At 57.0% G+C, this 23,554-nt stretch overlaps 1 protein-coding gene across 9 annotated transcripts in view; it reads left to right on the top strand.

Moving 5' to 3' along the window:
• Positions 1-23,554, top strand: part of ZC3H3 (zinc finger CCCH-type containing 3) — a 98,215-nt gene continuing 74,661 nt past the window's right edge. For all 9 annotated transcript variants that reach the window (XR_011493416.1, XR_011493418.1, XR_011493417.1 and 6 more), the window contains exons 1-3: positions 1-108; positions 1,557-2,874; positions 4,184-4,380. Coding sequence is in view for 6 of the 9 variants with exons in the window: in XM_044781003.2 (XP_044636938.1) it covers positions 21-108; positions 1,557-2,874; positions 4,184-4,380 (1,603 nt within the window). In the remaining 3 variants the exon portion in view is untranslated. The remainder of the gene's footprint in view (positions 109-1,556; positions 2,875-4,183; positions 4,381-23,554) is intronic.

Below are 23,554 nucleotides of genomic sequence, written 5' to 3'. Positions count from 1 at the left end.
GGGGAAACGGTCGCGCGGCGATGACGTCGCGGGGGCCTGGCCGGGCGTCGCGGACTGTGGAGATGGAGGAAAAGGAGCAATTACGGCGACAGATACGCCTCCTGCAGGGTGGGTCGGGCCGGGCCGGGGTCGCGCGTCCCTTTCTTTCTTCTCACCTCATGGCGGGCCCCCACCTGCCTCTCCGAACAGGGTCGCTCCCCGCCCGTGGTCTCGACGGCCGGGTCAGGTGGGGTGGGGAAGTGGGTAGGGTCGGGCAGGGGGTGGGGGACCCGGAGGGGCTTCCGGACCGGCCGGGGTTAGCCCCCTGCCCAGGTTTCGTCCGACGGGTAGTGCGGACCCTTCCGGCGCTGCGGCGGGTGGCGGCGGGCCGTCGCTTAGTAACCGGCGGGAGGCGCCCCCCACCCCCAACGGGCAGGCCAGTCCTCGGCGCCCCCTCGCTCTCGGCGCCCGGCAGTGCGGCGTGGTAGAGCCGCCCGGGACCAGGGGTGTGTTTCTTCCCCGGGCGCCCGGTTTTGCGCTCCTCCCCTCGGGACAGTCACACCCCCCTTGATATTCCAGGCCCAGGCTCCCCGAGCCTCAGTTTCTACCCTTTTCAAATTTTAGACCTGAGTTGGACTTTCTATACTTGGTAAAGAAATTCCTTTTTGAGGTTATTCTCACGAAGAGAAGACTTAAGGACTTGGAAAGTGTGTATGGGGGAGAGTCCAGATGGTCTGGTGGGGCCCTGAAGCCACTTCTTGGGATTCCTCCATACCTGTCCTGAGGTGTCACCAGGTCTGGACGTGGCTCTCTTTGGGCCTGGGGGCAGGACCTGTGTTGGGGGAGTGTTGTAACTGAGAGGCTGGCTACTGGTTTGTTGGTCGAGTTGTAACGCCCTGGGTTGTTCCTGACAAGGTCTGTGCCCACTCCCCACCCCACTCCCCCTGCCCCCTGAACAGCTACCCAGAGCTTCCTTTGAAAGGGTTGTGTCAGTCCACTGCACTGGGCTCCAGACGATCAGGCCCCTCCTCTCCTTAGGGGAGGATGGTGTGACGTTCTTGTCAAGTGTGGAGTGCCCAGTGTTGTCAGTTGCATTGCATTCATTGACCTATGTGTCAGGCAGGAAGATCACTAAACTTTGGTCCTGCACCCTTTCCAACTGTGGGCAAGCAGAGGGCCTCCTGGCTGACTGACTCCCTTCTTGTCCAGGCATTACAGCATGGGGCCTTGCTGGTCTCTTCATATCGAGTGACATTTCCCCTCAAAGGATTGTGGGCCCAGCATAATATTCCCGGCAAATAGAGAATGTTGCCAAAGGGTGCGTTTTCAGGATAAGTGGCCGGAAATAGGCTGAAGTAGGACTGATGGAAAAGGCTCATGGAAAAGACAGGCCTGGGGGCCTCAGTGGTTCTCAGGCACTAGGGGCTGCCCCTCCTGCACTGGGACCTGGCAGGGACTGAGGGCTGAGGTGGCGTCGGGGCTGTCTTGTCAGCTGGTGGCAAGGAGATTGTCAGTAGTTTCTTATTGATTTTACTCTCACCCTCTGGTTAACTGAGCCTGTGATTCTGTCTTTTCAGGTCTGATTGATGACTACAAAAACCTCCATGGCAGTGCCCCTGTCCCAGGCACCTCAGCCGCTTCTCGATGGCAGCCACCCGCTTACAACAGCAGCAGGGCCTTCAGTGCTCGCTACCCTTGTCCGAGCCGGAGGGGCTTCTCCCCAAACCACGGGCCTGCATGGCGCAAGAAATACTCCCTTGTGAATCGGCCCCCAGGGTCCTTGGACCTGTCTGGCGACTGTGCCTCACGGCCGCCCCTCGGGGCCAGGAGCAGCCAGCGTTCCGACCCCCAGCAGTATGTCCTGGAGAGGCAGGTCCAGCTCAGTCCAGATCAGAACATGGTCATCAAAATCAAACCACCTTCAAAGCCGAGCTCGGCTAGTGCGGCAGGGGTCCCGCGGGGCTCCTGGGAAGAACGTGAGGACTCCCCCAGGAGCCACCACAGGCCTCAGGAAGGTGAGGGCGAGCCCCCTGGCGGGCAGCAGCAACCCTTGAGGCCAGGAAGAGCCAAGGGGAGCTGCAGTGCAGAGGACTCCCTTCTGGTCTGCCAGAAGGAGCCTGGCAAGCCCCGGGTGGTGAAGTCTGTGAGCAATGTGAGTGACAGCCCCTCGGAGCCCCAGCGGACGGTCAGTGAGAGCACAGTTTTGGTCAAGGCACACTCCATGTCCTCCACCTTGCTCCAACGTGGAGGCATGGCCCTGGGTCGGAAGGTGGGCTCTCAGTCTGTGGCAAGCTGTGTTGCACAGCTCCTTGGGGACGGAGGAGCAAATGCCAACCACCCAGATCAGCCAGCTCCCTCTGGCTTGGTGGCAGACCCAGCTAGACCAGCTTCTGGACCCAGGCAGACCCCAGAGGCCTCACTGCTTGTGTCCTGTCGAACCAATAAGTTCCGGAAGAACAACTACAAATGGGTGGCTGCCTCGGCGAAGAGTCCCCGTGCTACTCGGAGGGCCCTCAGTCCCAGATCTGCCTCAGAGAATGTGAGCAAGACCCCCCTTGGCACAGCAGAACGAGTGGACAAGCCGCAGCTCAGAGCCAACCTGGATGCCAAGCCCAGGAGGTCGGCCATGTCCTCCACACCTGGGGCCTCCCCCAGCAAGTACAAGTGGAAGGCCTCCAGCCCCTCTGCCGCCTCTTCCTCCTCCTTCCGTTGGCAGTCAGAGGCTGGCAGCAAGGACCATGCCTCCCAGCTCTCTCCAGTCCCATCTAGGTCCCCCCCAGGGGACAGACCAGCAGTGGGACCCAGCGACTTGAAGCCCCTCTTCAGTGAGACCCCGATCTCGGCTTACAAAGTGAAGAGCCGTACCAAGATCATCCGGAGGCGGGGGAGTGCTAGGTATGTGTCCCTGCTGCCACCCTAGGGTCCTGTCTGGGCAGGCGGGGGTAAGACTGGTCCCAGTGAGCTCCTTCCTTGGTATGCAGAGCCAGTGGGATGGCCCACCTGCAGGAGTGTGGGAAGAGGAAATGAAGCATCACCTGGCACCCTGCCAGGTCAGGGCTGAGCATGGAATGTTGGGTGTGGTGCCATTAACGTTCCCACTAGGAATGAGGCTGGGGTTACTGCTGTGCCTTACAGATGAGTAAGGGGGGCTCAGCATGGCCAGGGGCTTGCCTGGTGCCCCCAGCTAGGTGAGGACAGTTGGAAGTGGGTGCCAGGAAGCCCACCTTTTCTCCTGTTGGTGAGAGACCGGAAACCGCTAGGGCACAACCACAGGGTTTGTGGATGGCCTGCTTTGTGCCTGGGCCAGGCACTGGGCTAGCAAACCCAGGGTGCAGTGTGTCTGCGGGAGGGGTCATTCTTCCACCAGGGAGGAAGGCTGCCCCCTTGGCGGCCAGGTACTGGGTAAGTCACCACCTCCTTGAACATGAGTCACTTTCCTGGCCCTCTACCCTCGCAGACTGTGAGGAGGCTCAAAGATGATGTCATGGCTCAGTGCTTGGTCTGGGGTCAGGGACTTAATCGTGGGAGCTACTAATGGCAAGGGCAGAAGACCTGCCTCTACCATCAGACATGGTGGCACGTGCCATCCTCGCTGTGATTCCCCCTCCGGAGGTCCTTCCTACTGTCTGACCTTGGTCTTTGGCCCTGCTCTCCCAGACAGGTGCCATCTTGGATTATACAGGCTTCCTGGCCTCCCCTCACTTTTTCTGGCTGGCAGCCTCCTCTGTTTCAGCAAGTGTGGAAAGGGGAGCTGTGAGAAGTAGCCCTTCCCGCAGAGAGGGCTGGGGAGGTTGATGGCAGCTCTTCCTCTGGGATGGCACCCTTCTCCTTTGTGCCCCTCCAGCCCCATGTTGGGGCTCATCTGGGCTAGGGAGATGGAGAAGACGTGTGTGGACACACCTGGCAGGGGTCAAGGGCTGGGGCCGCTCTCCTCTGCTCTTTGCCTGCCCTGGCTCCAGGATCCTCCATGGTTGTGGCTGGGAGCCTCACTGCCGAGGGTGAGGGGAGCAGCCATCAGCCAGCTGCTGTGGCTGATTAGGTGAGAAGGCAGAGCGGGTTGGGCTGGAACCCACTGGGGCTGGCTGCCTCCTGGGGCCGATTCCATGATGCTGGGATCCATGGCACTGGAATCCAGGTAGGCAAGGGGGTGGGGAACTGCCCATCAGGGAGCCTCTTGGGAGCTGCTTGCTTGTTATTTCTGCAGCCTTCCCGGGGACAAGAAGAGCAGTCCCCCACCTGCTGCCACTGCCAAGAGCCAGTTCAGCATGCGGCGGAGACAGGCCTTCCGGGGGAAGAGCAGCCCTGTTTTGAAGAAGACCCCCAACAAGGGCCTCATGCAGGTCACCCGGCACCGGCTTTGCTCCACGCCTCTAAGCCGAGCCCACCTCTCCACCAAGGAAGGTAGGACCAGCAGGAGGGGCTCTGGGAAGCGGGCTGAGCTGGGCCTGGGAGCCCCACCTCTCCCTGGGCCTGCGCTGGCTCTGCTCGCCTGTTAGGAACGACCTTTGCCATCTACCTTGAGCTGTCAGGGCCCTGGCCCAAGAGTGCTCAGCCTAGTGGGCTGTGGCTGGCCTGGGCTGGTGAGTGGAGGAGGGGAAGGGCCGGGGCCCTGTTCCCTACACTCTAGGTGGGGAGATTCTACTGGGCAGGCATGTGGCAGCCTTTTCAGTGCATCCCTCTGTAGGCCGAGCAGGTTTGGCCCTGGGCAGTCCCATCTGGGACTTGTGCTCCACCGCTGTGCTGCACCTGGTGTTTAGGGGACCCAGCTGAGGGCACTGTCCTTGGCAGGCCAGCAGGGCTTTGGAGAAGGCTCTGGGGGAGTGGTTACCTGGGTAGAACTGAGCACCTGTGTGGGAGCTGGTCACACAAGGGTGGAGTGTGGGGTCCCAGGTGGAGGGCTGATTGGGGCCACAAGGGAGACGTGAGGAAGTGAGGCTGGAGGGTTCTGACTGTCCACCCATCCTTCTTTGGCTGCCACATCCTGTGTGCTGTGGTGAGTGTGGACTTCGTCCCCGGGTGACAGAGCAAAGGGGGCCCGATGATGGTGCCTGGTGGCCACAGTGAGGTGGCTGGATTGGAGGTTGGGCCTTGGCTGCAGAACTGACTGAGAATGGAGAGAAGGTGGTGGGTTGACCAGTGGCCGGGCTGCCCCAGGACTGACTGGGGAGGATGAGTTGAAGATGCCCCCAGCTTTGGTAGGCCAGCAGGGGATGGCTGAGCCCCCAGGGAGGTTGAGGGCAGCTGGGGGTTCAAGTGGCCTCTTGGAGCAGCTGGGAAAAAGGCCAGGAGATTGTACTTGTGGACCTGTGGACCTCTGTGGGGACTCCTGGCTCCTTCAGCTCTTCTCTGTCACAGTGTTGTCAGAGCCAGCAGAGGTCTGGGTAAGCGGAAGAGAAGTTACAGGTGGAGATCTGTCCTCAGAGATGAGCTGCCACACCGGCCACCTGTGGGAGCTGTGTGTGTCCCTGAGCCTCTCCGCATCCCAGTCCAGATGCTGGGGGTCCAGGAGTCATGAGGCAGAGGTACTCCCTTCTGCCCTCCTGAGGCTTGCGTGCTGAGACAGTTCCATGGCTACTTGCCATGAGGAGAGTCTGTCGAGGCAAATAGAGACCAGGTAGCCAGACAGGCCCTTCGAGGAGGTGATAGTTCAGGGAGACTTGAATGACAAGGACGTCACATGAGGTGTCTTGCGAGAGGAATGTCCCAACCAGGAGCCCCAGCTGGCCCCAGCCTGGTGGGTCCTCTGTGCTCAGGCTCGTCTTCCTTAGCTAGTCTGAATGTGAGCAGACAGTGTGATCTGGACCCTGCATGTGCCCAGCTGGAAGGGCTGCCCTGGTCCATTGCTCTCAGAGCAGCAGCATCCCTGCCTTAGCTCTCTAGGCCTGGGTCTGGCTTGCCTGGGAGTCACTGCTTCCCGTCCTGCCTTCTTGAGCCTTTCCTGGCACCAGTGCTCTCTGGGGAACTGGATTCCTGGAGTGCTGGTGAGCATCTGCTGGGCATCAGGCCTCCTTGCTGGGCCTGGAAGCAAGTGTTTGTGGAGCAACTGCTGGGCCGGGTGTTGGGTGTGCCAGGGATGCAGTAGACAAGGGCCAGGCCTCAGGGCCCCCTCCTGACTCCCTGGGGTGCTGTGTCTTGATGCAGGGGTGGGCACTGAGGGTCCTGATGCAGGGGTGGTCACTGAGGGTCCCAATGCAGGGGTGGGCACTGAGGGTCCTGATGCAGGGGTGGGCAGTGAGGGTCCTGAGGCAGGTGGGCATTGAGGGTCCTGATGCAGGGGTGGGCACTGAGGGTCCCGATGCAGGGGTGGGCACTGAGGGTCCTGATGCAGGTGGGCAGTGAGGGACCTGATACAGGGGTGGGCACTGAGGGATTGTGGGTGTCCTGGGCGGGCACACCTTGACTTCCAGCCTGTGCTCTTGCCGTGTGTCAGCTGCTTTACCAGGAGTTCAGCAGAGCTGGCCTTGACTGTGGCTTGGCCCCAAGGAGCGTGGTCTAGGGGCAGACAGGCCTGAGACAGACTGTTTCTGTCTCATGTGGTAGGCATTCCTGAGGAATAAGTGCCACATGGTAGAGAAGTTCATTCTGTCTCATGGGCTGGGGACCTGCAGACTGAGGAGCCCTCTCCAGACAGGGCAAGGCCAGCAATAGCTGGAACCCTCCACATGAAGCTGCGCTTTGTGGCCAGGTGGGCAGTCCACAGTGTTCTCTTTCCCTGCTCTGGGCGGGAGGGCTCTGGTGTGGCTTAGGAGGCTGGGATGAGGGCTGCCCCAGGCACAGGAAAAGCCTGGCAATGGCCTTGCTGCAGGAACTGTTGGCTGAGGGGCTGCCGAGGAGCTAGAGAGCCCGGCAGAGCCATATGGGCAATGTCCTGGGGCCATAGCCTGGAGCTGGCATGAGGGCAAAGCAGAGACGTTCTAGGATGCTCATGCTGGCTGCCAGCTGGACTAGCATGGAGGCTGAGCCTGCACATTTGGTAAGCAGGCTGAGTCGGGGAGAGAGGAAGGCTGTGTGCGTCCTCCTGGGAGCTGTGCCGCAGGCTCAGCCTTTGCTTGCTGGTGCCCGTGGCTTGCTCTTGCCCAGGACGGTTACCTTGTTAGGCTTAGAGCAGAGTCGGAGTAGGCTGGGGATGACGGAGCCTGTCTCCCACGGGCAGGGCAGGTGCAAGTGCTGTGTAGGAGGAGGAGAAAGGCTTTGGACCAGCCACTCTGGGGATGTGGGGTGGGATTGCAGTCTTGAGGGGGCTGACACAGCTCCTGTCTTAGGAGGTGAATGAATAATCTCGTAATTATAGACAGACACAATAACTATGGCACAGAAAGCCCTGGGAGGGAAGTGGAGGAGAGAGAAGGGAGAGAGTTCTTTTGGGGGACGTGCTTGGAGAAGGCTTCTACTCACTCATCCGCTTATCCATCCCCCATCCATCCTTCCGCCATCCATCCATCCTTCATCCATACGTGCTCCATCGACCCATTTGTCCACTTATTGATCACCACTTATCCATCCCCCCGTCTGTTTTCCATCCATTCGTACTCCACCCAGCCATTCTCCATCCGTCAGTCCTTCATCTACCATCTATCCATCCATCCACTCATTTATCCACACATCCATCCATCCTCCATCCGTCTATCCTCCATGTTCTACCCATCCTCCACCCCCATTTATCCATCCATCCATCTATCCTTCCATGTTCCGTCCATCCTCCATCCATCCATCCATGCCCTGATCCCTCGCCATCCACACCCTCCCATCTATTCAATAAACATATATTGAGCACCTTTGTGCAGGGCATTGTGTTGTCTCTTGGGGATGCTGTGGATGCTGGAGCCATGTTGTGGTGGTGGAGACAAGCAGCTACCTGGGTACTTGTAAACAGATCGAAAAGATGCTTTCAGGTGGTAAAAGCAGTCTGAGGAGAAGAAAATGGATAATGCAGTAGAGAGCTGCTGGGAGGGGCAGGGGTGGTGTTAGCAGGCAGTCAGGGGCTTCTGGGGGGAGGTGATGCCTGAGCTGAGACCTGAGTGAGGAGAGCAGTGAACAGTGCACATCTCTGAAGGTGAAGGGAACAGGTGGGAATGAGCTTTGCCGTGTTCCAGGAGCAGAGAGAGGCCCTGTGTGGCTGGCATCCTGGAGGGTGGGAGGGGCTGAGGCCAGAGGGCCGGTGGGACTACATGATGGGGAAGGGTCGTGTAGGCGACAGTAAGGGAAGGAGGTTGGTTCTGGTTATGCAGGGAAGCCAGAGTGGGACAGGGGAGGGACCTGGGACCTACATGAGTGTGCTCAAGGGCATGAGGGGGCTGTGTTGGGTGTCCCCCCAGGAGTGTCCAGCAGGCCTGGAGGGGGCAGTGCAGCAGGATGAGCCTGTGGGTGAGGATTTGAATGCCAGGCCAAAGAGTGGGATCTTCATCGATATGGGCAGGGAGCTCATGGAACATGCTCGCACAGAGACGTTAGATGCTGGGCAGGTGGCCCCAGGCATGGCCACCTTGGGACCCTGAGGTGGGCAGAGGTCCTTGTGGTGGGGATAGGAGGGAGGATGAGCATTTCCCTGGGCTGAGGGCTGTGATAGGGTCAGCGTGTGGCTCCCCTAGGCCCCTCCTGCAAGGCCTGCTGTCTCCCCTCTCCTGTCTCCCGTCTCCCCGCCTCCCTCCCTCCCTACTCTGCCTGCCTCCATGTCCTGGGCTGGGGGCTCCTGGGAGGACCAGCCTGGCTGCCTCACACACACTTTCATTTAATGCTGTAGGTGCTTGGGGTGAGTGAGTCCTTCTGGCTCTTCCTTGATAGGCTGGAGCACCTGGTGTGTGTGTGTGTGTCCACATTGCCTAGGTCATGCTCTCCTGCCTCCTGAAAGCTGCAGACCCTGGGCTAGAGGCCAGCCAGCAGGGCCTCCTGTGGATGGGGTCAGGGGGCAGGGGTTGTTTCTTCATCTTGATGCGTTGAGGCTTCTCTTCTCGGTTTCCCCACACAAATGCTAGCCCCAGGTCCAGCGGTCCTCTTAGACAGGGTTGGGGAGGGACCTGACCCCTTCTGGGCTCCTGCACCGGCCGTGGGAGGGAGGGAGGGGCTGAGGGGCCTCCAGAAGCTGCCCGCAGCACAGCCCCAGGTCCCAATATCAGCCCTGCCAGCCTGGTGGCCGGCAGAGGGCGCACTTGCCCCTCTTATCCTTCTGCCCACCTTTTTCTGGTAATTGATTGCCTAATTTCCTCTTTATGTGAAAGAAAGCAGATATCAAGTAATTTGCAGCAATAACCTGCTAATGCTGGGCCAGTATCGAAACTCCCCTGTTCATTTCAAGTGGCAGATAAAATACTAATACATAATTATCCTTGCAAATTGGATTGTTTTAAATAACCAAAAGGCTACGGCCAGGAGAAAGCGATCCCATCTCCCTTGAGTTACTATTGCAGCGTAATTGCCGCCTTCAATCAATTTCCCTGGCATTAGAAATTCCATCACAATCAACATTAAGCTTTATTCATTGTGATGGCTAAGAGCCGGGCCATTTCTCCTCTTTTTCTTAACTGGCAAAATTAATCAGGGAAAAGATTTTAAACATTTACCCGTGCGAAAGAGGTCAGCTCTGCCACTATATTGCTCAGCAGATAAGGGGGCTAATAAAAAGAAAATTGAATTACTAATGATCACCAGGAACAGAGTATATAAAACCTGGCAATCGCCGGTTCAGGAACAGGGAGAATCAATTTTCTTGGGACAAGGTGCGCTCATTTTTTATTTTGGCGCATATTATCAGCAATTTAATTTGAGAGCGCATAAACAGGAGGAAACAGTTAGGGAGTAATGAGCCCGGAGGTGTAAAGTACCGCAGGATATATGCTGTACACAATTTATTTGGCACAACAGATAATCCGCTTTAATTGAATTCAAAAGTGCATTGTTCAGCAGGCTGGGGCCTCGCCTCGGGGACTGACTGACTCCTCCTCTTGCTTTCCCTCCTCTGCCTCCCGTCCCCCTCCCCTGCCCTCTGATCCCCTGCCCAGTTCCCTGGACCTAGAGTCAGACTTTGGCTAGGGGGCAGCCCGGAGGTTGCCATTTGACCCCCTCTGCTCCCATGGGAGCTGAGGGCCAGGAGGGTGGAGGGTCTCCCCCTCAGCTGTCGGTGTGCCTCCGACCTTCGTTCCTTCTTTCTCTGGGGGATGGGTCCTTTGGCAGCTGGGGAATTGAGAGATGACCGAGGGGAGGTGCATTTGCTGAGGACTGGTGCGGACTACTGCATCTCAGCTGCACAGAGACCCTATTGATCTGTCTCAGGGCGGACAGGCACTGAAGGCAGAAGAGAGGAAAACCTGTTAGACCTCAGAAACGGTTTCCGGTTTACCATCCATGTAATTGCGGCAATTAGTAATCCCAGTGTGCAGTGCTTATAGTATGCATAGCCCACGAGGCTCTCCCTCCCGTGCAGTGCCCGGGGATTCAGGGCCAGCTCTGTGGTTCGTCCTCCTCTAGCCACATTGGGCCCAGTGCTGCGACTCGGGCTGCCCTGAGGTGACAGGCTTGATGCGTGCCTCTGAACCTGGCTCCCTGTATGCAGAGAGGGTGCTACTCAGCCCACACGCACCCAAGCAGGCCAGGAGGGAGGGCCAATGCACTTGCCTGTGGCATGGAGGCTGGTGGCTCACCTGATACCCTGGGCCCTAGGCTAGGGGGCTTCATGGTGGCAACAGGTCATGGGATTCCTACCAGCCACTTGGCAATGTTTGCCGTCGTGTGCCAAGGAGAAGCCATGGGTGGGCAGGCAGGTGGGTGGGCTGTGGTGTTGTCACCTCCAAGAAGTCGCTGGGGTGGGATGGCCCCTCTGCCTTACCTGACCGGGACGCTGGACGTGTCGTGATAACCTCCCTCCTTGCTCTCCCCTGCCTGTCTTGAGCCCGGGGCCCTGCTGTGAAAGCCCGGGACTGCACAGACAAGTGGCCAGCGTGGTGAGTGAGGGGGTGGGCCTGGGGGTTGCTCAGGGCGGTGTGGGCAGGGCTGTGGTGGACAGGAAGGGCCCAGTTTTCGTGGTCTCAGGTGTGGACCTGAGGGCTGCCGAAGCTTTCACAGGAGCCAGGCCTGCCTCTGGCTGAGAGCTCGCAGGGCATGTGGTGAGTGCTTGCTACATGTCCTTTCATCTGCCATGCCAGTGACATGGTTTGGAGGAACTACTGTCACCTATTTACAGGTGAGAAGTGGGAGGTGTCCATTCGCCCTAGGTCACTGGCAGAAAAGGCAGGCATGGTCTTGGACGCTTGTCTGGACCTCGATGGGTCACCATGGTGGTAGCCAGTGTGGAGCTTCTCTGGCTGGCGTCCCCCAGAGCTGGGGTGGCCACCCTGCATGAGTGCAAGTGTTCCCCGGAACCGGGACACCCATTCTCTGAGTTTCTGCAAGGAAGTGCTCGGGGAGTCCCTCCCTGTGTGAGCTCCCCGTGGAGCCCCTCCTCTGGCCTGACCCCCTCAGTACCTAAGCCCCTCACCAAGCCCCCTGGGTGGCTGTCCTACCCTCCCCTAGCCCCAGAACAGGGACCTGTGGAGGCCTTGGTTCCCTCAGGTACACAGTGCTCACTGGGCAGTGGATCCCACCCACTGGCCCCCTAGTCCCTGGATGGGGCTCTGTGGGCTGACTGCAAGGGGACAGCCTGGGGCTGCCCCCCACTCACTGCTGGTCATTCAGTCCTCAAGGGCCTGCCTTGAGGCCGTCCCTTTCCTCCAGTGCCTTCCTGTTCCTGTAGAGGTCAGAGCAGACCTTATCAGCTGCCCGGGTCTGCTCCTTGAAGCCTATGGGGATGCACTGAGATTGTCCAGGGATGCTGTGGGGCTCTCGCTGAGCCAGCACCAGCTCAGAAGACTTGGGCTGCACCTGCGGGGAGTTGCTGGCTGCATGCTCTATGCCCCAGTAGCCCCTTGCGCAGCTGCCGTGGGGGCTTTTAACACCGTCCTCACTTCGCCTCCTGCTCTGAAGTCCTGTGGTTCCTGGTTCATGGAAAAACTCAGCTCAGGCTGTCTGCCTGCCCTGCCCTTCTCTGACCAGGCGCCACCCTTCTCACATGCCCCACCCTTCTCTGACCAGGCCCCACCTCCCCTCTGACCACGTGTGCCCCTGGAGCAGGGGCAGGCTGTGAGCCAGGCAGCAGCGCTGCAGCACTGCTTTCAGGAGGCAGCTAAGAAACCTGCTGCTTGGCACTGGGCAGTCCTGTGCATGGCCTGTGTTGGCCTCAGGGTTGTGGGAGGGTCAGTGGGCAGAGGGGGCAGAGCAAATCCTCCACAGGAAGAAGGCGTTCTCACCACTAGTGCTCGATGAGGGTGCTTTGGGATGGTTGGGAGCAGATGGGTCGCTAGCTTAGAGTGGCTGTGCCCTACCCTGCAGGCGGGCTGCTGGGTGGACCCTCTGGGCTGTGTGGCTCTCTGGGAGGCTCATTGTCATGGAGGATGGGCTTTCGGTTAGTGCCCAGACTCCAGGGCACAGTGCCTGCAGCAGATAAGCCTGGTGATGGAGGCGTCACTGCCTGCCCAGGGCCAGCCTCTGGAGCACGGCATGGTGCGGCACTGGCCCCGTGGCCCTCCTCACAGTGCCGGCTGGCACTCTTCTCCTGGGTTAGCCGGAGGCTGCTGATCCCAGCCTCGTCGGGGAGTAGGAGACCTGCAGTTGAGTCCAGGTCCTGTGTTGTGGACAGGGACACAGCAGTTCTTGCCACAGCCCCAGGAGGGCTCTGGCTCCCACCCACAGCTAAGGAGGAGGAGGGCAGGTGGGAGGTTGGAGGTGGGCTTGCTGTGTCATGGCAGGGAGGACAGCAGGGCCAGGGCTGGGTGACTTTCCCACGGTGTCCCCGTGCTCTCCTATCGTGTGCTGGGAAGCATCTGGGGCTCACATCCCGGGCCTTTCCCCAGGGGCCAGCGATCACGGGTCAGGAGCCTCCCGGCTGGTGCTGGCATTGCCTCCTTCCATTTCCACATCTGTGACCGGGACCAGGGGTTGTCTCCCAGGGGTGGCTGGGCTTATTGAAGGAGTGGGTCAGTCAGGTGTTTAGGGTGGGGCTTCACAGATGCTAGATGGGGCAGCTGCTGGAGTTTCCTGCTGCAGCGGGGTCTGCGATCCGTCATCATTCACTGGTATGCAGTTGGGTCATTCAGTTTTACTACAGCAAACACCGTGCAGGGTGTGAGAGCAGTTAAATCCAGAGTCCTGCTTTCACAGGGAAAAAGAAAGTGCTGAATTAGGCGCTACGGAAAGCAGCCGTGGTGCCCTGTGAGTCCCGTGTAAATATTCCGGCGTGTGGAGGCCTCTGATTTTACATTTGTCGTGGCTGTGCTAATTAATTATTCTGTAAGAACTGGCATAAGAGTGCATGTCTGTGTGCACGTGACACTCATGTGGCTCAAGGCAGGCTGGGAGCCTTGACGGGGCTGTGACCTCTGTGTGGCTGGGTTGCCCAAGTGATGCTGTGAGGCTGAAGCCCCGGAACCTGCCAGCCGGACTCCTGGGCAGGGAAGGAGTGATGATGTTCTCCGGATGGCCGGAGCTCACACCACTGGGTCTGGGGAGCATCCTTCTTGTGGGCCTCGGCCAGGTTGGGGACAGCTTGGGCTGCTCCTTGTGTCTGATAAGTGGAGAGGGTGTGCCAAGGGTGGCATACCCCTGTGTCCTGGCCCACCGAGCCCAGCCTGATCTGAGGATCCCTCTCAACCCAGTGGGCTTGCAGGACCCTGGCATCAGTGGGCACTGGGGTACAGGACGAAGGCTCTGCATAGCCACCTTGTCTCGGGCTGTCTCAAGCCCACCAGCTGCTGACTCCATGGCCCTGCCCTCCCCCTCTGCTCCCAGTGCTCTTCCTGTGGCCTGCCCCTGGGTTGGTCTGTTCCCCCAGCTCTCCTGGGCCTGGCCCCTCCCTTCCCTAGGGAAAGGGGTTCAGCATCAGGGGGGCTGCCTGGTGAAAGGGCGGGCAGCTCCCCCCTGCTGGAGGTGGAATGTGGCCTTCCAGTTCCCTGGACTTTGGCACCTTATCTCCACAGCTGTCAGAAGGGTGCTGGGCACCCCCATCCAGGTCCTGGGTCCCACTCCTGCTTCCTGCTGGGGACAGCCCGCCCCCTGCCTCTTTTGACCCCGCCCAAAACCCTCACCTGTGGACACCTGCTGTGGCACCAGGCCTTTGGCGTGCTCCGTGTTAGTGGATCCCTCAGGGCAGAGCTGAGCATGGCCAGAGCTCCCCATGGATGTGGGTCTCGGTCAGGGCCCCCCATGTTCCCAACCGACTGATGGTTTCCCATGCCAGCTGTACATTGGTATGCTGAAGTGAGGTCCTGGTAGGGAGGAAGTGCCACTTCCTCTTGATGTCTCCTGGTACTGGGTTGGTGTGGCAGGAGCAGGGGGGCTGCCGGCCCGAGGAGCTGTTGAGGCAGGGGCTGGGAAATGGAAGGTCTCTGGGGGAGGAAGCAGCCTTGGCTGGTGCCTCCTGCCCACAGGGCACCTTGTCTTCCTGTTACTTACCCGTTCCTCTGTGCCATCTCTGATCCTGGTAATCAAACGGTCACTGAGTATTGCTGAGACCTAGACGCTGTACTGGGTATGTGGCTGATGGCCCAGCCCGCGAGGTCCCCTCTGGCATGGGGACGAAAAGGGATGATACCAGCACAGATGTGACTCTTGGTGGCAGAGAGAAGACAGAGACTGGCCGGCTGGCTGGGAGGCAGGGAGATGGCGCTGGGCTGGGCAGGGCTTCCTGAGGGCCAGCAGGTGGAAAGGAACCTGGGGACAGGGTGAGGGTGCGTGCTGAGCAGAGTGCACGGTGAGCGCCGACAGGGGCAGTGCAGGTGTCTGAGCAGGTGTGACTTTCCTTCACCTGGAGTTGCCTGGCATGAAGGCACACCCGCACACTGACAAGTGAACACACCAGGCAGGAGGACCCACAGCTGCCTGACCCTCTTTCTTCTCCCAGCCTCCAAGAAGGCTGTTTGCAAGGCTGCCAGCACCTTGGCTTCATTAGTTCTAAGTGTTAGGAATGTCTTTCTGCCCCGCCTCCTACTGACACGCTGCCCAGTGGACTGTGTCCCTGTGTAGCCAGAACCAGCTGTCAGCGCCCCGTCCTGGGCACGGGCTTGGAGGGAGGCAGCCAAGGGAGGGAAGAAGCCAAGTTAAGTTTGTTGAGTGACTGTTGTTCCAGACCCTGAGCTCAAGGTGGCCCACTTACCAGGGACAGAAAGTGAGGCAGGGGAGGGACCTGTTTCTCTGCAGGCGGCAGTCTGTACCTGAGTGTGGGCCTGTGTGCCTTTGTGTGGCCTGTGGAGGCTGCTGGGCTCCATGCCAGCTACAGGGCACACAGTGGGTGTCACCACTGAAGTGGAGACAGGGTGGGAGGAGCTCAATGGTCCCAGGCAGGGATGGCAGGTGCAGGAGCTGCTACATGACTGGCAGAGTCCAGGTGGGCAAGGAGGCGAGGAAGCAGGCCTGGAGAGGCCTCCTGGGAAGGGGTGCAGAGGCACAGGCTGCCCCCGAAGGGCCTGCTCACTCCCAGTCCACGAGCCCCCTCCTGTCCCTTGGTAAGAATTTGGTACAAGCTGATGTCCAGGCTGGCGGCTGTGTTTGAGTCCTGGGTGACAGAATCCTATCAGGGCATCCAGGAGCTAAGTGGGGATGCTCCTTGGAGATGCATGCAGACGGGGCCAGGGCATGGAGGGCCCAAGTGCCAGCTTCAGTGTGTGCTGTCAGTCTGAGTGGTGCCTGATTGGTGGGTGGCCCTGAGCTATGCTGAGGATGCCTTGGCATCAAGTTAGTGGCCAGTGGCCTCAGCAGGTCACCGGCCTCTCAGCCTCCTTTTCCTCCTCTGCACCTTGGGGTGGATGACAGACCTCTGCCTTGAGGACTAGTGGGTCACACCTGGCTGCAGAAGGCCTGGGGGTCTGAACTCTTGGCCCTGGGGAGGACTGGAGTGGGGCCACCACTTCTCTGCCACTACCCTCGTGGGTCCCTGGGGCCTCCTTTCCCTGCTGTCTCTTGTTCCCTGTGGCATTTGGAGCTGAAACCAGGGTACCAGGCCTGAGGGGCGTGACCCAGCTGACCCCTCGGTGCCTCCTGGTCGGGACGTTTTTCACAATGGAGAAGGAGCCAGGATGAGTGCTTGGTGCTGGGTGGCCTGGCTGGGGCCAGGTGCCTGTGACTTTGGGATGCCCTGAGACCATTCCCCAGCACAGTACCATCCCCTCAGGGCTGCTAAGAGCTAGAGTGGCAGCCAGGCCATCCGTGAGCTCCAGGTCGCAGCGCTGGGAGCTGTGTGGGGGAAGTGCCTGTGAGGCCTGTGCATTCTGGGCAGACTTCTTTCCTGCTGAGGACAGGTGGACGGAGGAGGAAGACCACCCCGGCCATGGTGGGGACATGGTTTCCCCAGGGTGGACCTTCTGGTTCAGGCCTCTGGAGAGGGACAGTAGCTGAGTTTGGGGAGGACAGCAGTCCCGTGGCCTGTCCCCTCCTATGGCCTCAGCTGCCTAAGGTTGGGGCTTTGGTGCCTGGCCCTGTGGGAGAAGCCCGGCAAGGCTTCCATCACTCCCAAGGGACCTGCACCGAGAGCCCCTTCACCTGCATACCTCGGCCTGGACATGTGCTGGCCCGGCGGTAACACAGTGGACTCTTTCTCTGAGACTCTGAGAGCCAGCGGTGTGGCCCTGAGCCAGGTCTGAGCTGCCCTTTCCTGTCCCTCTGCTCGGCATGGGGATAGGGGGGCCAAAGTGGGCAGCTGTGTTTGGGCCCAGAGATGGGCATTTCGAAAAGGAACTCTGGGAGTGTGTTTCTCTTTAGCCTGGCTTTCCTTATTCCTTGCGTTTTAAAGGAAGAAGCTACCGGATGGGGTGGTGGTTCATTTTCCGGATCTGGCTGCCACCTCACACTGTGTTATCCCCTTGGCTTGTGAAGGACGGGCGAGTAGATGGAGAGGCTGCAGAGCCACAGTGCCCTTCTTGCTGCCCTGGGTGCTGGGGTGGCTGATGTGTGTTTCTTCTTGACTCTGGTCTCTGAGACAGTGCCCCAAGGGGCAGCAAGTGGGGAGACGGGCAGCTAGGGAGCAGAGGCCAGGGGCTTGGGCTGCTGTTCAGGGTCAGAGCTGACCACACAGGCCGGTGGACCTGAGCTCGGTTGCAGGGCTAGGACCAGGTGGTTGGACGGTTGGCCTTCAATCTCTCTTTTTTTCTAAAATATGTAATTGTAAGGTTATAAATTTCCCCCTAAGCATAGCTTTAGCTGTATTCTGCAAGTTGTTTTGTTTTCTTCCAAAATGTTTTCTAATTTTCGTTGTGATTTTTTTCGTTGACCCATGGCTTATTTAGAAGGGTATTGCTTCATTTCTGAACCTGTGGGGATTTCTGAAGTTACTGGTAATTACTGCTCTCTAGGCTGAGTCCGCCGTGGGCACAGTCTGTGTGGTCTCAGGCCTTTGAATTTTGCCGAGACTTATTTCATGGTCCAGGTTATGGTCAGTTTTGGTAAAGCTCTTGTGCGCACTTGAAAAGAACGGGATTCCAGTTGTTGGGTGTGGGGTCCTATGAAGTGAATTGTATTAATCCTGTTGTTCAGCTCTTCTGTACACTTACTGATTTGGGGGCGGGGAGGGCGTCTGTCTGTCCCACAGGCACTGAGGGAGGTGTGTCAAATCTTCCACTGTGCTTGTGAATTGGTTCATTTCTCTGGTTGTCGACTTTGCGTTAAATATTTTGAAGTCACTTTACTGAGTGTGAACCAGTTTAGAATTGTTATATCTCCCTGGTGGATTGAATCTTTTAATGTTATGAGATTTCCCTTTTTATCTCCAGTAATGCTTTTTGCCTTAAAGTCTGCTTTTGCTTTCTCTGATATAAGTATAGCGACACTGGTTTTCTTTTAGTTAGTATTGCCAAATGTGTGTACATATGTGTATACAGACATACACAATATATACAAATACTACATGTAATTATATGTAATTTCTGTATTATAGTAGTCCCCTCTTATAAGCTGCGGGGGATGTGTTCCAATACCCCCAGTGGATGCCTGAAACCGTGGATAGTCCCTAACCTTATACAAACTGTGTTTTTTCCTGAACAGTCATGCGTTGCTTAACAATGGAGATACATACTGAGGAATGCATCGTTAGGCAATTTCGCCCTTGTGTGAACATCACAGGGTGTACTTACACAAACCCAGATGATACAGCCTACCTGCGCACCGAGGCTCTGTGGTACTAATCTTATGGGACCACTGTCGTATATGCCATCCGTCATTGACCGAAACGCTTGTGGACTGTAATACAGATCTATGATAAAGCTTAATTTATAGATTAGGCACACTTAGAGATTAACAACAATTAATAATAGAATAATTATAACAATATACTGTAATAAAATCTACTGTAGATCTTAGCACCTCTACATACGATTTTTTTTCTTTCCTTATTAAGTCGACAACTTTCACCTTTTCACTTAAAAGAAGCACTTTACGGGGCTGGCCCCGTGGCCGAGTGGTTAAGTTCGCGCGCTCCGCTGCAGGCGGCCCTGTGTTTCGTTGGTTCGAATCCTGGGCGCAGACATGGCACTGCTCATCAAACCACGCTGAGGCAGCGTCCCACATGCCACAACTAGAAGGACCCACGACGAAGAATACACAACTGTGTACTGGGGGGCTTTGGAGAGAAAAAGGAAAAAATAAAATCTTTAAAAAATAAAAAAAATAAAAAAAAAAAAAGAAGCACTTTACAGATTCTCTTTGGCAAATCCGAATTGCCATCATCACTATTCCTCTGCTTTGGGGCCATTATGAAGTAAAATAAGGGTGACTTGAATACAAGCACTGCGATACCCCAACAGTCGATCTGATAACTGAGACAGTACTAAGTGACTCACAGGCGGGCGATGCTTACAGCGTGGATCTGCTGCACACAGGGATGATTCTCATCCCTCGAGGGACAGAGTGGGACGGTACGAGATTTCATCCCACTGCTCAGAATGGTGTGCAATTTAAAACTTAGGAATTGTTTATTTCTGGAATTTTCTGTTTAATGTTTTTGGACCTTGGTTGACCTCAGGTAACTGAAACCACGGAAAGTGAAACCACAGATAAGGGGGGACTACTGTCTGTTTGTATATTTTTTTTGTATACTGCAAATTGTTGGGGGCTTTTTTTTGAGGAAGATTAGCCCTGAGCTAACATCCGCCACTAATCCTTCTGTTTTTGCTGAGGAAGATTGGCCATGAGCTAACATCCATGCCCATCTTCCTCTGTTTTTTATATGTGGGATGCCTGCCACAGCATGGCTTGATAAGCAGTGCTTAGGTTTGTGCCCCGGATCCGAACTGGCGAACCCTGGGCCACCGAAGCAGAGTGCGCAAACTTAACCACTATGCACTGGGCCAACCCCTGCAAATTGTTGGTTTGTAAGTGCAGTCTGAAATTATCTTTCTAAGAAAAGATTTAGTCTGTTCGTACTTAATGTAATTACTAACGTATTTGGGTTTAAATCTGCCGTCTGATCATGTGGTTTTTCTTTGTTCCACCTGTTCTGTGTCTTTTTTTTCTTTTGGATATATTTTTTTATTCCATTTTCTCCTCAATTAGCTTATTATACATTTTTTTCTTATTTCAGTGGTTTCTCCAGAGGTTATATTGTACTTTCTTGACTTACTGTTATCGATACTTAGAAATTACCATCTGATCACTTCTCAGTTAGAATAAGAACTTGGAGTACTTAAACTGTCTCCCCTTCTTCCCTCTCACGTGCTGGAACGATCACGATTTTAATTCTCTGAATATTTTAGACTTCACAAAATATTTTAGACAGTCAGCATTTGCTTAGTTTACCTATGTGTTTCTTCTTCCATTTCTCTTCGTTCCTTCCTCTACTTCTGCTTGAAGAGTACCTCTTAACATTCCCTTTAATGTTGCAGGTCTACTGGGGACCATTTCTCTTAGTAGATGTTTATCTGAAAAGTCTTTGTTTTTGCCTTAATCTCTGAGCGGTATTTTTGCTGTGTAAAGCCTTTGGGGCTGGCGGGCGTTTTCCTTCCACGCTGGCAAGAGAGCCTCGTGCTGCCTTCCACCCGCACTGCTGGATGGGGAGGTCAGCCGCCGCTCCCAGCCAGCCTCTCCCTCGGCCTCTCCCTCTGGCTGCTACTGAGATTGCCCTCTGTCTTTGGGTCTCAGCCGTTGTGCTGTGCTGTGCTGTGTTTAGTGTACTTTTCACTTATCCTGCTTAGGGTTTGTGATATTTCTTGAATCTGTGGCTTGATGGTTTTTATCAATTTTGGAAAATCCTTAGCTATTGTATCTTTAAGTATGACTCCTGCTTTCTTCTCACCTCTCCTTCTGGGCTCTCAGCTGCATTTATATTAAACCTTTTCACCATATCTTACATGTCTCCTGTGTTCTTTCTGTATCTTCCATAATTTTTTTTCTCCGTGCTTAAATCTGGACAGTTTCTTCTAACCTATTTCTAGTTTACTTATTGGCTGTTCAGCTTTGTATAATCTGCTACTAAACCCATCCATTGAGGTCTTAGTTTCAGTTATTTTTAAGTTCCAAAATTTCCATTTATCTTTTGTAATAGTTTCTAGGTCCCTGCCAAAATTTACAATCCTGTCTTTAAGCCCTTGAACTATTAATAATTTTTTAAAGTCCGTGTCTAACCACTCAGTTATCTGGATCCCTGTTCATTCCATTGTTTGGATTTTTCTTCTGAGTTTTGGGCCAAGTCTGATTTGTTTGTACATCTGGTTATTTTGTATGGAGTGGTAGACTTTGGATATGGAACTATGGAGATAACCCGAGGCTGGATGCTGTCATCTTCCCCCAGACAGGATGTGCAGCCCTCAGGGACACAGACCTGCAGAGTCAAGAGCAGTGTGGGGAGTGTGTGCCCCTGGCGTGAGAATGCCCAGGCAGGTTGCCTGTGGGACTGGACTGAGTGCAGCTTTGATGGCTGGCGGGCTGTGTCCTGCCCAGGGAGGGGCTCTGTGCAGGGCCAGGTGGAGCCAGCCTGCAGCCCCGTGGGCCCGGGGTGGGCTGTGGGCACTCAGGAGGGCTGCTGGCCCTAGCTCTCCCTTGACAGTGCGGCCAGGGCTGCTCACTTTGCCAGCAGGTTGGTCCAGTAGAGCAGGGTCTGTGCTGGGGGAAGAGGGGGGCAGTGGGAACCGACTCAGACCATCCTTGCATCTAGCGGCCCACTCTCCTATTTGTAGGATGGGTGCACTGGAGTGCCCAGTGTGTGATTGGTGGGGGAGGAAGGGCAGCTTCACGTGTCCCGGTGACCTGTGTGTTGGGGACAGGGGTGGCTCATTGACCTGTGGTCTCTGAGAGGTCTCTGGGGTGTAGTGTTGACAGGGCAGCCTGGTGGATGGAGCCCTTTGGGACAGCCTGTGGGCCTCCTAGACAGTGGCCTTGCACCTGCAGGCTTCTCCCTGCCCCAGCTGCAGGCCCTGGGAGAGGCCTCTGGTGGCCGTGCCCAGTCAGCATGCAGAGCCTGTTGTGGTGGAGCTGGGCAGGCCTGGGTTAGGGTATAGGCGGTGCAGGCTGGATGAGGAGCCTGGGGGTGCACGTTGCCTAGGGGCAGGCATGGAGTTGCTGAGCCGGGTTGAGTGACAGCTGGGGTGGTGGTGCTCATGCTGGCAGGCCCTCGGAATCACCCGGGGAGAGTCTTGGACTTCCCAGGGCAGCCACAGGCAGTGGGCCCTGGTGCCCAGGCTGCCTGAGGGAAAGGGTCAGCGTCTCTGGTGCTTTTCTAGGCCCTGACAAGAACTGACTGCCTCAGGGGATACTCCTCTTGGCCCAGGAGGGCAGAGCCTGCCTGAGCACAGAGAGGGCTCTGCTGGTGCTGAGCGGACCTGGGTGGGTAGAGGGTTTCCCCCCGTGGGGCGTGTGGGCTGGGCTGGTGGGTCTCCGGCTTCCCGAGCACCTCACTCTCCTTCTCTCAGTCTATGGTGGGCGGGAGCTGCTGGCAGCCAGGGAAAGAATAGAGCAGGACCAGGTGACACTGGCCTGTCCTGCTGAGAACCTGGCCTGGCCCCTCACCCCTGTGCACCTGAGACCCTGCCTCTCCTTGCAGGGTGGCAGGAAGGGTTGTGGGCTCTGGGATAAAAAGGCAGGAAAGGCTTGCTGTCCAGGAGCCAGCAGGCAGGTCGGGGGTGGTGTGCTTGCTTGGAGTCTCCAAGGCTGTGTCCCTTTGGTTGGCCTCCCCGCCCACGTCCTCATGGGAGCATGTTGACACGGATGTAGCCCCCTCAGGACAGGCACCAAGGATGGGCCCCCTCCCCCCAGGGTCCGAGCTGAGACCCTCTGCTTCCTGTCCTGCTGGGTCCTGTGGGTGGCTCTGCCAAAGGTGGGACATGAGGGCTATGGGCTGGGTTGTCCTGGAAAGGGCGGGGCTATGTGTCCCTTGGCAGAGGGACTGCGCCTCCTTAGCTGTCGGAGCTTCTCGGTAGATCTTGTGATCTTGTGTCTGTGGAGCCCTCTGCTCTTTGTGGCCCTCCTGCTTTCTCATCTTCTCTCGTGTCCATGGTAGTAGCTTCCCTCAAGTCCATAACAATGGCCTGTTTGCTGTCAAGGGTCCTCGCTCCCAGCAGGAGGCCAGCTGTCCTGTCTAGCTCTCCAGGATTTCCAGTGTCGGGGGTTGGTGCACAGGTGGAGTCTTTTCCAGGTGGAGCCCAGCCTGGGAGCGAGCTAGGCTAGGAGGACCCTGAGAAGACACCATGGCCCATCGGGACCCTGCTGGCGTCACCCTGCGTGGCCTGGGGCTCTCAGTGCTCACACAGGTAGTCTTCCAATTTGAAGCCTTTGTCTAAATGCATAGAATTGATGGAATTTGCAAAGGAAATCTATAGCCTTATACAACAGCTGTAAATCCCGTCACTTCTAATCTTTAAGTGTCCAATTATTTGTTGGTTTGCTCGAGTGTCTGTCTCCCAGGTCTGGCAGGAAGGAGCCCTGGCCTCAGAGATAAGCCCCAGGCCCTTCTGGTGTCTCTGGCACAGGGCCCAGCGGGGTTTGCACACTTGCTTCTGCTGCTGAGTGGTCCATGCACCATCGGGACCAGGTGTCCAACTCAGGGAGGCTGATCAGTTCCCTTGCTGTAGGGGCTGCATTGTGTGGAAGCAAGCTGTTGGCCTCCCCACTGCTTCCTGTGTCCCCCTGGAGGGCTGAACCCAGGGCCACGCAGCCACCAGTGCAGGAAGCACAGCTCACCCAAAGGAGCTGTGCTCCGAGAGGCCCCTGTGGGTTCCAGGGCCAGCACTCCCTCTCGGCCAGGCACAGGCTGCTGTCTACCTTTGCCCTGTGGCCTGTCCCCACCTTCTGTAGCTTTGTTGGGCGAAAGCCTGAGGGAGCAGCCCTGGGCCTGCTCTGTGTCAGCCACCCTGCTCTGGGGGAATGTGCTGAGGGAGCCAGGATGCTGTGGGGCGCCCGCAGGGCATGGTGCCAGGCTGGGGGTCTTGTCCCTGCACACTTCCCCATTCCCAGCTCATTAAAGTTTTTGGGCAGTAGGGACCTAAGAGATATGCTGCCCCTTGTGCCTCTCCTGCCTGCTGGTGGATGAGGAGACCAGGTGCTGCCCAGTGCCCTCAGCGCATCAGCCTGGAATGGA

Source organism: Equus asinus, chromosome 12, assembly GCF_041296235.1.
Source record: "Equus asinus isolate D_3611 breed Donkey chromosome 12, EquAss-T2T_v2, whole genome shotgun sequence".
Taxonomy (NCBI): domain Eukaryota; kingdom Metazoa; phylum Chordata; class Mammalia; order Perissodactyla; family Equidae; genus Equus; species Equus asinus.
Note: the sequence above shows the minus strand (reverse complement) of the source record. Positions and strands in the feature narration are given on the sequence as shown.